Raw genomic sequence first — 15,532 nt, 5'->3', positions numbered from 1 at the left:
CTGCATCTTTAACAATCAAAAACCAAACCCAGCTCACACCCTGGCCAAAACTATGGGCCTAGTTGCCGAAATGATAAGTGCCAACTCTGTTTCTCAACCTGATCGCTCCAGTTGGCAGAAGGAAGAGGAAGAGTGGTTTAATAAATTCCACTTAAACTATGTCAAGAATATGCAACCTCCATCAACCGCAGGCAAGAGGGGGAATAATTGGAAACTCAAGGGTTCACAAGAAGACATAGAACAATGGCTACAAGAGCAAAAGAAAATTACTTTCCAGTTCGATGGTGCATCCAAAAACAACCCAGGGCAAGCAGGGGCAGGGGAATAATCAAAGATAAGAATGGCCAAGTTATCATCACCTATGAATGGGGATTGGGAAACATGAAGAACAATATGGCGGAGGCCTACAACCTTTTTCTAGGTATCAGCATTATGAGAAAACTGCAAGCCAAAAACCCAATCATAATCGACGACTCGGCAATTGTGATTGTTGCTATAGCTTTAGGGGGGGAATTCAAGAAACAGGCTCTCAACAGCATCAAGCACAGAATCAAGGCTAACTCAAATCAGATGGGGGACATCCTCTATAAGCACGTTATGAGAAATAACAACTCTAAGGTGGATTCTCTAGCCAACAGGGCTGTCAATAGACCCACAGGACAGGTTTGTGAGAATGATCAAATCTATGACAAACCAATCCCATAAGTCGACTCTCTCCTCAGCCAAGCTCGTGAATCAAGACTACATCATTCATCTCAACAATACTTCCGCCTTCCCTCACAAAGCTGGCAACCAGACTAATGACTCCTCCCCTTCTGACAGTGTTTCCCATCATATCAAAGGTGCCGTCAATGAAATCTACAGGGCTAAAGGAAAGCAGTATTGGATTATGGAACGGGAGAGGTCTCGTGACAAAAATAACAAGAAGTTAGGCAACAGTCCTCTCATAATCCAAACTGGCTGCACAAGAATCTCACGAAATGACACCTGGGACAGGAAAATCTCTGAGCTGCCCGATCCGAATTCTGAGGTCCAGCCCCTTGAGTTAGTATATATCTAGCAGGAAACTTCTCAGTTCATCCAGCCCAGAGCTCCAGTCTCCCTCTGCCATAAGAGAAAAGGTTCGTGCTCCAGTCGCGCTCCCTCCAGATCATCTCAGGTGGTCATCAGCTCGAATACCAGCCAGCCTAGATCGTGCTCAGTGCTCCGCAGCCGAAGAGGTTTATCAATCTCTGCCTGGCGCGGTAATGATCGTGTTTTTCGAGCATATTTTTTCTTTATCTCTAACAGTCTCTTTGTCTATTTGAAGCAGATTCTCCCATCCTCGTCGGACCCCGCTTCTCAGAACTCTGCCTCTCCCTTTTATTGTCTCCTCCCCCCTTCTCTCCCTGCAACAGAAGTTGTTCTCCTGCCCCGGCTCCTCCCTGTTTTTCTTCTCTCTGTGGATCCTCGAACCTCTTCCTGATCAGCTCTATTTCCATTCTCCTGAACCGACAGTCTTCTTCCTTCTTATCCTCTGTCACCCCTTCATCCCTCTTTTGTAATTCCTCTTTCAATCTCTGTCTCAAGATCCCCAAGCCTACTCAAGGCCTGTCAGCAATGTCTGAGAACCCCCTGGAACGTGTTATTACCAATAACAGCTGCACTCTGTGCAAAGCTCATTGTTTCATGATCGCTCGTTTTGTCAAGCACTTCAATGATCTCAAGGAAGAATTTCAGGCAGACAGCAAATCTAAGAGGAAAAAGCTGGAGAAACAGAGGGCGGAAATAGAAGGCCTTAAAGAAAAGTGCAATCACCTGGAAGAAGCTATCAATCACATAAAAACAATGACTCAAAGTATGCAAGGAGAGGCCTCTACAAAGATCAGTGAGAAAAAAGAGCCTCCGCTCGATGATTCAATAAACCAATATATGTAAAACACCTTATGTTCTGTAAATACTGCTTTCTTTTAGGACAGTTTATACGGCAATATAGCCGTTATCTCTTCCAAATCTCAAAACTCAAGTCTACTGATTCGGATCAAGGGTCTGCGCACCCATTTTGGATCCATTCTACTTCGCTCCTTCCATCTTATGTAACAGGACTTGTTCCTCTTTTGAAGTTTTTATAATATAATAGTAATCGACCGTGTTAAAAAAAATAAAAATAAATAAATAAATAAAAATAAAAAATTCTGCATGTATTAAAATATTATATAAGTCATTTAAAATTTGAATTTAAATTATTTTTCAATATTAAACTTCCATAATTTTTTTCAAAGTTTAATTTTAAATTAAATTTTATTTTATGAAAGGTTTATATAAATGTTTAATTTAAATTCAAATTCAAACTCAATTAGTTGAAAGGAGTAATAAATGAGTGAATGTAGTTTAGGGTGATATTGCAAGAGATATTTAAATATTACTTTATATTATAATTCCCATGTTCCACGTGCAAAATAAATGCATCTCAATATCATTATCAACATTGATTACTTAAATGAAAAATAATGTCGGCTGAGTTGAACTTTGGGGAGCGAGGGAGCGGGGGAGCGAGCTGAACGAGGGTTTGCAACGGGATAGCAGTGCTAGAGACCATGGAGGGGCGAGGAGGGGGGAGTTCCACTCCCTCCTACAGTCATGCAGTTGCGAATAGAAGCAAGGAAGCTGGTTCAAATCGCTTCAATAAACTAATGGAGGCAGAAACTGAGAGTATCAACATAGAAAAACCGAAAAACATCAGATCTCATGAACATGAAGAGAATCATGAGGAGGTCAGAAGAGACAAGAGAATAGGAGGAGGCAGTCAGAGAGCTGAGCACAAGAATATGACAGGACTCTGTAAACCTAGGTCAACCATTACACCCCAGGTTGTTTTAAGTGATCCAGTGCTATAGGTGCACAGGGATCACATGGCAGCATATGCGGTAATATGAAAATTTATGGGGATATGGCCAACGGAGAAGGCTCTGCATGCTTGGATAAAAAACCATTGGAAACCAAAGGGGGAAATAAACCTTCACCTTGGGTCCAAGGGTTTCTTCACAGTGGTGTTCACAAACTTAGAGGACAAAGACAGAGTGTTCAAAGGAGGATCATATTTTTATGCTACTGCAGGCCTCTACATGCGACCATGGGTGATGAATTTTGTCCCAGAACGAGAGACATTCACATCAGTACCGGTATGGATAAGACTCTACTCCCTACCTTTAGAATCAGGGAAATTGCTTGAGGAATTTCATAGACAGGCTATCGAAGACACAGAGCACTTTCAAAGTATGAGAAATAAGCAAAGAGAAGACCAATGGAAACAACAGGAAGTGGACCAATCACAGGGAAGAAGCAAGTGATAAACTGCAGGCAGGTTGGCATGCGGCTGAGCAAAGATTGCCCTGTACTCCATCATCCTATGGATTTCGGGTGGAAAAATGCACGTAGGTTAATTTTTCAAACGAACCCGAAACATTATAGAGCAGTGGCCTATTTACTCTTCGGGTCCATAAGAAGCGGTAAAGAGTGGGCAAGTTGACGAGATCTCTTAAGAAATCATTCATCCCATGGATTTCAGGCGGAAAACTGCACGAAAGATAATTCTCAAAACGGACCCGCAAAATTATTGTATTGTGGCTTATTTACTCCTCGGGTCCGTAAGACAAATTAAAGTGTGGGCAAGTTGGCGCGATCGCTTTGGAACTCCTCCATCCTATGGATTTCGGGTGGAGAAACTGCATGACTGTTAATTCTTCAATAGGACCAGAAAAAGTTTAGTGTGGTGGCTTATGTTTCTCTTCGGGTCCATAAGTAAGGATAAAGTGTGGGCAAGGTGTCAACCTGAAATCAGCTCATGACCGTTGGATCAACGAGGGTTGGATCGCACGGTCATCGGGTTTGAAAGTTAATTGAAGTTTAAGGATGGTGCTTGGGTCACTTGTGGCAGTTTTATGGGCCTTCGGATCTGTGGGCCCCATCATCAAGGGCTTCTGGTTATTTGTTGCACGAGAGTTGAGTCTTTCAACTTCTCCTTCCGATTCGTTTAGCAGGTTTCCAGTTCGCTGGTTATCCAGAGCGACGCCCTGAGGGCGGACAGTTCTTGGGTGTTATTTTGGATTCTTTGCACCCTTTGCTGGATGGAATGTTTTGTCATCGTTTTTTCTTTTGTAGTCTTGTTGGAATTAGGTTCAGGGTTCTGCCATCCCAGGTGTCTGTTGAAGTTTCACAGAGCTAGTGCTACCATGCTTGGCTCCGTTAAAGAAGTGTACAATATGTAATTATTTTTAGATTAATGGAAGGTTCCACTCTTACTTGATCAAAGAAACATTGATTACTTACATTTTATATTGAATATATTTCATTATTATGTTGATAGGCATGTCTATTTTCGAATAGGGCTTCCATGATTTTAATTTAATTATCAGTAGTTATTAGTTGGGTTGTAGGGATTCAACCTCCGCAAAAATATTCTAGAATATTCTTCATAGTAGTTGCAGATACAAGGATCCTCGCAAGTAACAAAACTCAACACTTTAATTGGAATTTGTCCAATGGTGACAGGAGTTACATATTACTTTACTCAACTTATTTCGGCACCCCAACCTTCATGTTAGGGAGAGTTTACCATATTTTTTGTAACCATAAAGTTTGTTGCGATGAGGATTGACAATAAATTATTTTGCTGGCACCTCCACATTTACAAATATGAAAGATGCCCATTGAGATGTGGAACTGCAGCCTTCTTATTGAAGGAAGGCAAGATTTTATGGCATTTTTATTCTTAAAAGACATGCACACTCCCATATTCACAAATTGGGAAGGTAACCCATTGTTAAATACTATCAAATCATATTTCACCTTCAGGTGGAGTGTTCGAATGCCACTGTTAAATGAGTTTGAAGTCTAAGTTACATATTTGGGATAGATCAATGACTCACCTCTAATCTAATGTTGATGTTAACTCAACATCTCACATTTATTCTATTGATGAGATTAGATTAGGGGCTCACACTCAAAGTAAAAGGCATATATAAAGGGGAGAGGAAAGCTTGAACAACATGAGACCATTGTTGTAAAGAGAATAGAGCACTACAATCACTTTTGAGACAATACAAAAGGTGCAAGAATAGTTTAGACAATGGTTCTTCCTATTAGGGTTTTCCACTTAAAAGTTATGTTTATTTTGCATTCCTGTGATTGATTTTGTTGTATTTATTTGGTTTTTCTAACAATATCACTATGGTGTCTATGAAAATGAAACAAAGAATTAGAGATCCCCCACTTGAATACTAGATAATTTAACTCGAATACTCTCCTTCTCGAAAATTTGGCCCAGATGAACCCGGTGCAATGCTTCTAATATGTCCATAAATGTCGAAGCCATGCATATCAATTCCCACAATATTAGATGTGTTTCGATCCCTCTTGAGATGGGAGTGGACAATCTAGATTGCCTTTGAGTAATGGAAACTTCGTGGGAGAAGATTAAATGTTGACATGTATTCGTCCTTGCGACCTGGAAGACCTTATCCAACAAACGGCCAGACTTCAAACATTCTGCCATCTTGCAAATCTTGATGCAACATTTACACCATCGGTTGGAGGTGGAGCTGAAAATGAGATAGATTGGGATCGGGAGGGGTAGGGGCGTCCTTGTATAGTTTGTGCTTAGATGTCTTATAACCTTGGATTGATACATCCCTTTAGGAGAAAGGGATCCAACATGTATTATTAACATCTTCATCAAATGAAATGTTGTTCAATTGACCCATTCATCTTACATCCATCGCCCGACATCTAGTTGGCATGCCCTATTGCCTTGCAAGTCAACCTCCTTATTATGTCCTCTCAGTACATGGAAATAAGATTTTGAAGAGAAATCTCTCAACAGGGCTTGGATTTTAGATAAAAGGAGTGAGATTTGGTTGTTATTTGGATTAAAGGCTTTGAAGAGGTGTTGGATAACAATGAGAGAGTCGCCAATAATTAATATTGAAGGAATCCTTAGCTTCTTGGCTATCTGTAGATCGTCATATAATGCATACAACTCTGCCAGGTTGTTGGTTCTTTTTCCTAGCCCCTAGGCATACTTGTCTTCTAGTTTTCCTTTGGGATTCAGAAGAATCCCTCCCCCTCCTACCACCCCTTGCACACAACTAAGATTTTGAGTCATTAGAATCCTTGCAATAGAAAGCACAAATACTTTGGAAGCAAAACTGGTGCGGCGAGTTATCGATCTCTAAAAGTTGCATTACATATAATTTTGAATCTGGCTTTACTATATATAGATCCTACTCTAATTGGATACTAAGATAGCGTGTACAAGGTCTTTGTTAAACTTTGATATTATTTTTAATTTAAAATTAATTAAAGTATGATTAATTTATAATAAGAAAATATATTTTATTATTTATTTATTTATTATTTTTAGTAAATTTACAACAAAATTAATTAATTTAGACACTGAAAGAATAGTACAATGTTTGAATAATGTGTTTTTAAAATTGGATTATTGCTATATTCACATCTTAATATTTTTAATAATACATTTTTTTCATTGCAACACAATTCTTCATATATATTTTTAATAATAATTTTTATAATACATTTTTTTCATTGCAACATAATTCTTCATATCTTATATGAATAGTTTAAAATTTGAATTTAAATTCATTTTTAAAATTGTATAATTTTTCAAAGTTTAAATTTAAATTGAAATTTTATTGAAATGTTATATAAATGTTTAATTTAAATTCAAATTCAAACTCAATTGGTTGAAAGGAGTCATAAATCAATAAATCTAATTTAGGGTGGTATCGCAAGAAATATTCAAATATTATTTTATATTTTAATTCTCACATTTGACTTGTGAGATAAATGCATCTCATTATCTTTATCAACAATAATTACTTATATTTTTTTTTATGGAGTGTATTTCATTATTATGTTAATAGTCATGTCTATTTTTTAAAAGGGTTTCCAAATTTTATTTTAATTATCAATAATTATTAGGTGGATGGTAAGGATTCAACCTCCGTGGAATATTCCAGAAGATTCTTAGTAGTAGTTGCAGATCAAAAGTTGCTCATAAGTAAGAAAACTCAACACTTTAATTGGGATTTGTCCAATGGTCAAAGGAGTTACATATTACTTTACCCGCCTTAATTTGGCACCCCAACCTTCATGTTGGGGAGAGTTGACTATAGTTTTTGGAACAATGACATTTGTGACGAGGAGGATTGGCAATCAATTATTTTGTTGGCACCTCCACCTTTACAATGATGAAAGATGCCCATTGAGATGTGGAACTGTGTTTTTCTTATTGAAGGAAGGCGAGACTTTATGGCATATTATTCTTAAAAGATAAACACATTCCCATATTCACAAATTTGGAAGGTAACCCATTTTTGGATGCTATGAAACCCTATTTCACCTCCAGGTGGAGTGTTGGAATACCATTGTTAAATGAATTTGAAGTCTAAGTTACATAACTGGGATAGATCAATGGCTCACATCTAATCTAATGTTGAGATTAGCTCAACGTCTCGCATATATTCTAATGATGAGATTAGATCAAGGGCTCACACTCAAAAGTAAAGAGAATAGAGGAAAGCCCCAAAAACATGAGACCACTATTGTAAAGAAAATACAGCACCACAATCACTTTCAGAGCAATACAAAAGACGTACGAATAGTTTAGGCAATGGTTTTCCCTATTACGGTTTTCAACTTGAAAGTTATGTTTATTTTTCATTTGTGTCATTTATTTTGTTGTATTTATTTGGTTTTTCTAACAATATCACTACAGTGAAAAAAAATGAAACGAAAAATTAGAGATCCCACACTTGGATGTGAGATGGACTAAAATGATAATTTCATCCAATACATGAAGTTGCATGTAACTTTGTTGAGTGCCAAACCTTTCGAAATTGATTTTTCATCTCTTGGGAACTTCAATGTATGTGTTGATGTTGCTATGTTACTTTCACAAGAAATAATTCTTTAGAAACATGGTTAAGTTTCGAAATATTATGGCATCGATTGAGATAACTTCTGCCAACTATATCTTCTCATTGCAATACCTTCTAAACCCAAACTTTGTCGGCTCTTCTTTCAAACATTGAAATTACTTACGTTGGGCCATGTTTAAAATCCTATGAATGTTGAATTGTGAAATCTTTATTAAATTTTCCATCCAATTCTCTATTTCACTTTTTCATGGCTTGATTTTACCCCAAGCTTTGTATCTCTTCCATTGTGCAACCCAACTCGGTTCATCCATATTTAAGGTTTGAATGACCTCTAATATCGTTTTGGCCTCAATTTTCTATGATAAATGATGACATTATTTCCCACTTTCTCTGAGCATCACAAATCATGTTTCTTCAATAAAACTACCACCTTAAGTGGTTCTCACTAGATTAATGGACTTCTCTCTATCTCGATGATTTGGTCTTCTTGGGGCATAGTGAATCTTTGGAAACCTTTGTGGATTTCTTCTTAACTAAATGTAGTTTATTGATTTTCACCTCATTTATTACTCGATTGACTACTTTCTTTGTTATTTATGATTCTTGTAATGCTCTATCCTTGTCGCATATATTCTCTGCCTTCATAGACTCACACCCGTCAATCTTCTACTGGTAAAACTATCTTTCACTCTTGTAGGTTCCATTGACTCACTTTCTAATGGCCTTTTACTCATCAAACCTACTTTTATCAATTCTTCTTGCGTTGATCCCACCTTTGTTGATTCTACTTCCATTGATCTTAATTCCATCAATTTGGGCGCAACAAGTTTTAATAGTGCTCTTATGTTGATCAATTCACCATTCATCGTTTAGACTGTACCTATCTTATCAACTCCTTGCATCTTATTTAGCCTCTAGTTGCTATTTCCTCACTAAATTATATGTGGTCGGATTTTTCTCAATCAGTTGTGCAAACTTTTGTTGGGTCACCTCCTCTTCTTCAATTCTCTCTCTCTCTCTCTCTCAATGAACATTTAATACTTACTATATCAATCTTGGTTGGTAATCTTCTACAACATCCAAGCAACTCCACAGGTTAACTCTAATCTAGATCTCATTGCATCACTCTATTACTCATTTCTCCCTCTCGAATTAGATTCCTCCAATTTCTTCATCAATGGAAGTTGAATTGTTTGGTACTAGATATTCTTTGTCTATGCAACTCCATTCCCTAAATTGTTTCTTTTTCTTTCTCTTCATCTGATGGTTCAACTGCCTTTATTCTTTGTTTATTTCAAAATAGTTAACTTTGAACTATACCATTTCCCCATTATGGTTGAGGGTTTGGATAGTTGACCAACCTCCTTTCCACTAGCGCTAGCCACCCTTATCCCAACTAACCTATAGGTTTTTTTTCTTTATCTCTTTAACAAAAAGTTGGGGTCTTCAACAATTTGTCCCCATTTCCAACTTCCTTAATATAAAGCCTTAAAGTATAATTAGTTTTACAAGGAAACTAGCTCTGATGTCTTTGACAATGTAAGTTCCAAGTCTAGTGATTTCCAATTTTCTTAACTTTCCCCTAATTTTGTCTTCATATATTGATACAATTCCATGTTCTTGAATGAATTTTTTTTATATCTTAATCGTTGTGGGATTCCACTGCTTCTTTTGTATTTAAAGGCAGTATAATGCTTGGTATTAAGTCATAATTTATATTGGTCTATCTTCCATAGATGCCATCATGCCATCTTTAAGCACACCTCTACTTTTTGTTGTTAAGGCATCAAGTGCATTCGAGTCACCACCACTTTTTTTCCTAACACAATTTTAAATGGAGTATGTCATATTATTGTCATATCTTGATACAAGTCCTATGTTCTTGAATCTTTTATATTGGTATGCAACATAGTGTGTGTTGTTAAGTCGTAATATCTATTGTTCTATCTTCTATAGATTTCATCACATCAAATTTAAGCACACCTCTCTTTTTTGTCAAAGGCATCATGAGCATTCGAGAGACACCGCTTTTTCACTCAACACAATTTTAAATGGGGTATGGCCTACCTAATATTTTGGGTTTTCGTATATGCTCATAAGATTTTGAGGTCTTTGTTGTCCTGTTTATCCCTATTGATATTTCAAAGTTTGTTCGGTCTCTTCATCAAAATCTTGTGGAAAGACTCTGCTACTTTGTTGGCCTAAGGGTGATAAAGGGAGCGCTTTGTATGTTGAACCATCAATTCATACGTTAATATCCTAATAGTAGGATTTAAAGTGGGTCCATTCATAACTTGTTATTTGCAAGGGGCACCAAAACATTGCAATCACATTCTCATAAATAAAACTCGTTGTTGTCTATACGATGTAGTCCCAAACTAATTCTATTTCTATCCACTTCGTAAATATAGTTGTTTTACTTTCATCCATTTGGCTTTAATCATCCTTCCTTCGGTAAAATTCATGCCTAAAATACCTATGGCACACATGTCAAATGACACCTATGGAAGAATGGTTTTTAAATGGATCACATCTTTTTATAGAGATCTACCCATTCCCTAAAAGTTATGTCAATTACCTATATAAGTTCCATAGTCAAATATAATTTAGTGGTGGGATCAACTTGTTGTGACCAATAACGTTGGGCATTTGGGCGGTTTAGTGCCAGCAGGTGCTAAGTGTGAACCCCTTTGGGCTAGGTGCATTGATCTATGCCAAGGAGGTTACCGAGGATGCCATCCACAAATGTGAGGGAGCATCCTTTTAGGTTTCCCCACATAGTTTTTATGGGGAGAAGAAGGGTTTTGTTGTCTTTGTCCAAATCAGGCTACAATATCATTGCATGGAGGATTTTCGTTCCTCTTGTATATGTTTAATAATGTCCTTCTGATGCTCGACCATGTGCTTCTTCAATGATTCACCATCTTTCATGATCAAGGACACATCTCCTAAAGATTTGGATGTCATGAAAAAGCTATATCTCCACTGGGTCCATACGTTAATATCCTAATAGTAGGATTTAAAGTGGGTCCATTCATAACTTGTTATTTGCAAGGGTCACCAAAACATTTTAATCACATTCTCATAAATAAACCTCGTTTTTGTCTATACGATATAGTCCCAAACTAGTTCTATTTCTATCCACTTCGTCAATATCGTTGTTTTACTTTCATCCGTTTGGCTTTAATCATCCTTCCTTTAGTGAAATTCGTGCCTAAAAAACTTATGACACACATGTAAAATGGTGACTATGGAAGAACGGGTTCTAAATGTATCTCATATTTCTATAGAGATCTATCCATTCCCTAAAATTTATGTCAAGTACCCATATAAGTTCCATAGTCAAATGTAACTAAGGGGTTGGCTCAAGCCGTTTTGACCAATAATGTTGGGAATTTGGGTGGTTTGGTGCCAACAATTGTTGAGTGTGAACCCCTTTGGGATAGGTACATTGGTCTATGCCAAGGAGGTTACTGAGGATGCCATCCAAAAATGTGATTGAGCGTCATTTTAGGTTTCCCCTCATAGTTTTTATGGGGCGAAGAAGGGTTTTGTTGTCTTTTTCCAAATTACGCCACAATAGCATTAAATGGAGGATTTTCGTTCCTCTTGTATCTGTCAGATAATTTCCTTCTGAGGCCCAACCATGTGATTCTTCAATGCTTCCCCATCTTTCATTATCAAGGACACATCTCCTCAAGACATCATTGAGCACTAGTTTGTACATGTGTCCACCAGTCAATGTGCAGTAGACAATGTTAACAACAATATATATTTCTTATGTTATTGTATGTCTACGAACACTTGGATGTCATAAAAAAGCTATATCTCCACTGGGTCCTTCAGGAATTCTTTGACTTTGAATAGATTTCCATGTGGATGTCATCATTTATGTCATTGGTCCTTCTCTTGGGTCGATTCCCAATGAATATCTCGCTTGAGGTGAGACTTATATGTTTGTGTCATAGTTTGAGAGTTGATTCTTGGGAGAGAAAGAGCCATATGCGACGACGATCCATTAAGGGAATTTTGAGGTCTAAAATGGGCATTCAATTCTTCCTCTCAATAAGATTCATTTTTTAGTTTCATCTTCAATTGGCCGCTTATCTATTTTTTTGGGGGTTTTTCTCATACATTGAGGGGGTCCTATCAAAATGATGGTATTCACTGCAATATGTGATTATGTGTGATTTTTACAGTTAAAATAACATTGAAGAGGCAACCAATTTATACGAGATCATTTATTTGTGTTTGTTTATTGTGTGTATGTGTATATTCATGCTTGTTTACTATATGCACTTGTATATCCGTACGCATTAAATATTGTATGCGCAATTATCATAGATATTCACCATAATATTGGTCAAATAGGTACACAATCCCTAACACTCTATGAGATGGGAAATTATGACATTTATTTTTGGATATATGTTGTTTTCACTGAATTGCTCATAACTAGGATTTATTTTTTTTAAACAAAAATGTGTAAGATTTTTATAAAATATGCGCCCAAAACGCAACTGAAAAACTAGGAGAAGTATGTATGAGGTACAAATATGTTATCTGTTCTGAATATATCCTTGAGGAGGATTCAAAAAGTTTCACTACATTCTTACTCTTGATATACAAGAAACAAAAATTGATGCAGCTATAGTTTCTATAGAAAATATCACCAATTAAAATACATTTACATGGCGTTGTCATGGATCAACTTGTGAGACAGTCCATTTGGCCCACTACTAGTTGTGCTGCAACCCTCACCTGTATTTCTGCAAACTTGTAAATCTGCATAGTGGCAGTGGAACCAGTCCAATTCATCTACTAGCTTGACTATCTGTGCTTTCTGCTTTAGAAGCTCTTCATGGAGAAAGACAATGTGTTTTGTATGTTGGTCCATCTTCTACTTGGGAAGCAAAACTGGTGTGGTGAGTTATGGATCTCTAAAAGTTGCATTACATATAATTCTGAATCTGGCTTTATTATATATAAATCCTACTCTAATTGGATAATAAGATATCGTGAACAAGGTTTGTGTTAAAATTTTATATTATTTTTAATTTAAAATTAATTTATAATAATAATGCGTGTTTGTGTGTGTGTTTTTAGCATTTTTTAGTAAATTTAGAACAAAATTAATTAATTTAAATGCCAAAAATATAGTACAATTTTTTAATAATGTGTTTTTAAAATTGGGTTATTGTTATATTCACATCTTAATATTTTTAATAATACATTTTCTTCAATGCAATAGAATCCTTCATATATTTAAACATTATATGACTTATTTAAAATTTGAATTAAAATTATTTTTTATCATATTTAAATTGATAAAAATTTCAAAGTTTAAATTTAAATTTTATTTTATTTTATTGAAATTTATACAAATGTTACAACCCAGTATGGGGTTGATCTCACATAAAAACTTAAACATAAATGTAAACGTAAACATAAACACAAACATGTAAACATTTAACATATAATGTTTAACATTTAGCATTTAACATTTTTAATCTAATGTCAGTCCTACTTAATAATCAATCTAATTATTATTATGTATAAAGACAATATAAATTTAAAATATGAATAGGTTTACAAAACACTCAAAAAAGAGGTATGGTAAATAAATAAAAATATAAATAAACCAAAGGTATGGTAAATAAACAAAACTTCTTTTTATAGCTACTCTAGAGGTATGGTAAATAAATATAAATAAACTAGAGGTATGGTAAAACCTCTTTTTATATTTACTTCATAAACCTCTTTATATTTACAAAAAGTCAAAAAAAGAAGTTTTATTTAGGTGACGCCTATGGGCCAAATACCATATTTATAAAATAGGTATAAAGAGGTATGGTAAATAAATAAAAATATATCAAATACGATTAAAAATCAACATCTAATTATATACCAAGAGTATGGGCAAAATACCATGGACCAAATTATTATTAATACCATGCAAAAAACATTATTAATGGATTGAGGTGGCTCCAGACACATGCAGAAGTCCAAGAGGACTCAGGGAGGGTCAAAAATCAAAGTGTTTGGATTGTGCTCGAACCATGTTCATGTTGAATATCTCGTCGTTGTAATCATGGTGGTGTGAACGATTCGTCAAACTGAGTCTGTATGCGAAAGTTAGGAGCAGTCAAAGTTCAGGGTTGACTTGGGTGACTAGGCAGGCTTAAGGAGACAGTAATTTGGACAAAATTCGGCCACCGAATTCCAGCCAACCTGGTCCAGATTCCGGGCGAATTTGTGGCCTACTTAAATTGACTCCTACGGTCAATTTTCGAATTTTCCAAAAATGCCCAATTTGTTTTAATAACAAGAAATTTAAATATATCTATATATATATATATATATATATATATATATATATATATATATATATATATATAGATATATATATATATATATATATATATATATATATATATATATATATATATATATATATATATATATATATATATCTAGATATATATATATATATATCTAGATATATATATATTTGGTGGCGGGCCATGACCCTTGCCACCCCCATCGCACCCGGAACCGTTACATAAAAATTGACATTTTAATTTGGGTCGACAGGCCATCACCCCCACCGACCCTCCAACCTCCCGCCATATTCATTATGCATATAGTATAACAGGGAGGGACCCCAAAAATGCCCACCAAACAGTTGCATTAAGTGTGGAGCCGACAGGGATTGAACCTGCCAGACCCACGTGGGCTGGCCCCCATCGAGCGGCCCCATGCCAAAACAAAACCCCGAAACCCTCCTTTAAACGTAAACTCCGACCGCCGCCCAATTATCAAGCCAAAAATAAAACATTGCTTGTTAATTTGGGAGGGGCGAGATTTGACCCCCTGACCCCTCGTCAACCAAATGCCATGTTTACCAATGTGCCAACGATCCTCATTGGGTAATCCGCCCACTAAAAGGTATATCATCTTTTTCACAGTGCGCCAGGAGGGAGGCCAGGAGCGGGCACAAATTTCTATGTAGGTGGAACCCTGAGAAGTGCAGAGAGGGGGCCAGAACCATGATCTGAGCAATTTCTCCAGGGGACCAGATTTTCACTGTCAGTTTTTGACAAATTTTATATGGTTTCAGCATTTCTCAATGCCACAAACTCAACGGTGTTGTCCGTTTCTCCATCAGAGATCTGCGATTTTCGGGCTTCTTCAATTTTGGAGGTATAAGGTCATCATTTTGACTTTTGATGTACTTTGCTTATTTTGCCATCTAATGAAAACAGGGCCTCCCCACTAATTCGAGCAAGGCCCGGAGACGTAATCCCTCCGGGATGAACTTCGATATCAATCCTGTGTCTTCTATGCGTGACTTGCTATTCTTCTCTTCCTGTTCTTTTATGCACTTTTAATTTCATGGTTAAATGCAAGCTTAATATGTAATTCTTTAATGCATCACAAGGAAAAGATTTTTGGGATTAAGTGGTATCAGAGCAGGTCCTTGTAGATGTGAATTACATGTTGTATGCTAACAAGAAACAGGCTCCGAAGAGGCGAAGGAAAACTAAAGTCTTTCAATCCCGAAGCGGGGCGTGCACATCAAATGAGGAGCA

The 15,532-nt window shown here is 36.3% G+C and overlaps 1 protein-coding gene across 1 annotated transcript; it reads left to right on the top strand.

Annotated features, from left to right (window-relative positions):
- Positions 1-243: 243 nt before the first annotated feature.
- Positions 244-705, top strand: LOC149205687 (uncharacterized). Its single transcript, XM_089397477.1, has one exon. The coding sequence runs from the start codon at positions 244-246 to the stop codon at positions 703-705; it is 462 nt and encodes a 153-aa protein (XP_089253603.1).
- The last annotated feature ends 14,827 nt before the right edge of the window (positions 706-15,532 follow it).

Source organism: Pinus tabuliformis, chromosome 1_2 (genome assembly GCF_031772625.1).
Source record: "Pinus tabuliformis cultivar Carrire ecotype Pingquan chromosome 1_2, CPIR1, whole genome shotgun sequence".
NCBI lineage: Eukaryota > Viridiplantae > Streptophyta > Pinopsida > Pinales > Pinaceae > Pinus > Pinus tabuliformis.
The sequence above is the reverse complement of the archived record's forward strand: the minus strand, read 5'-3'. Positions and strand labels throughout refer to the sequence as shown.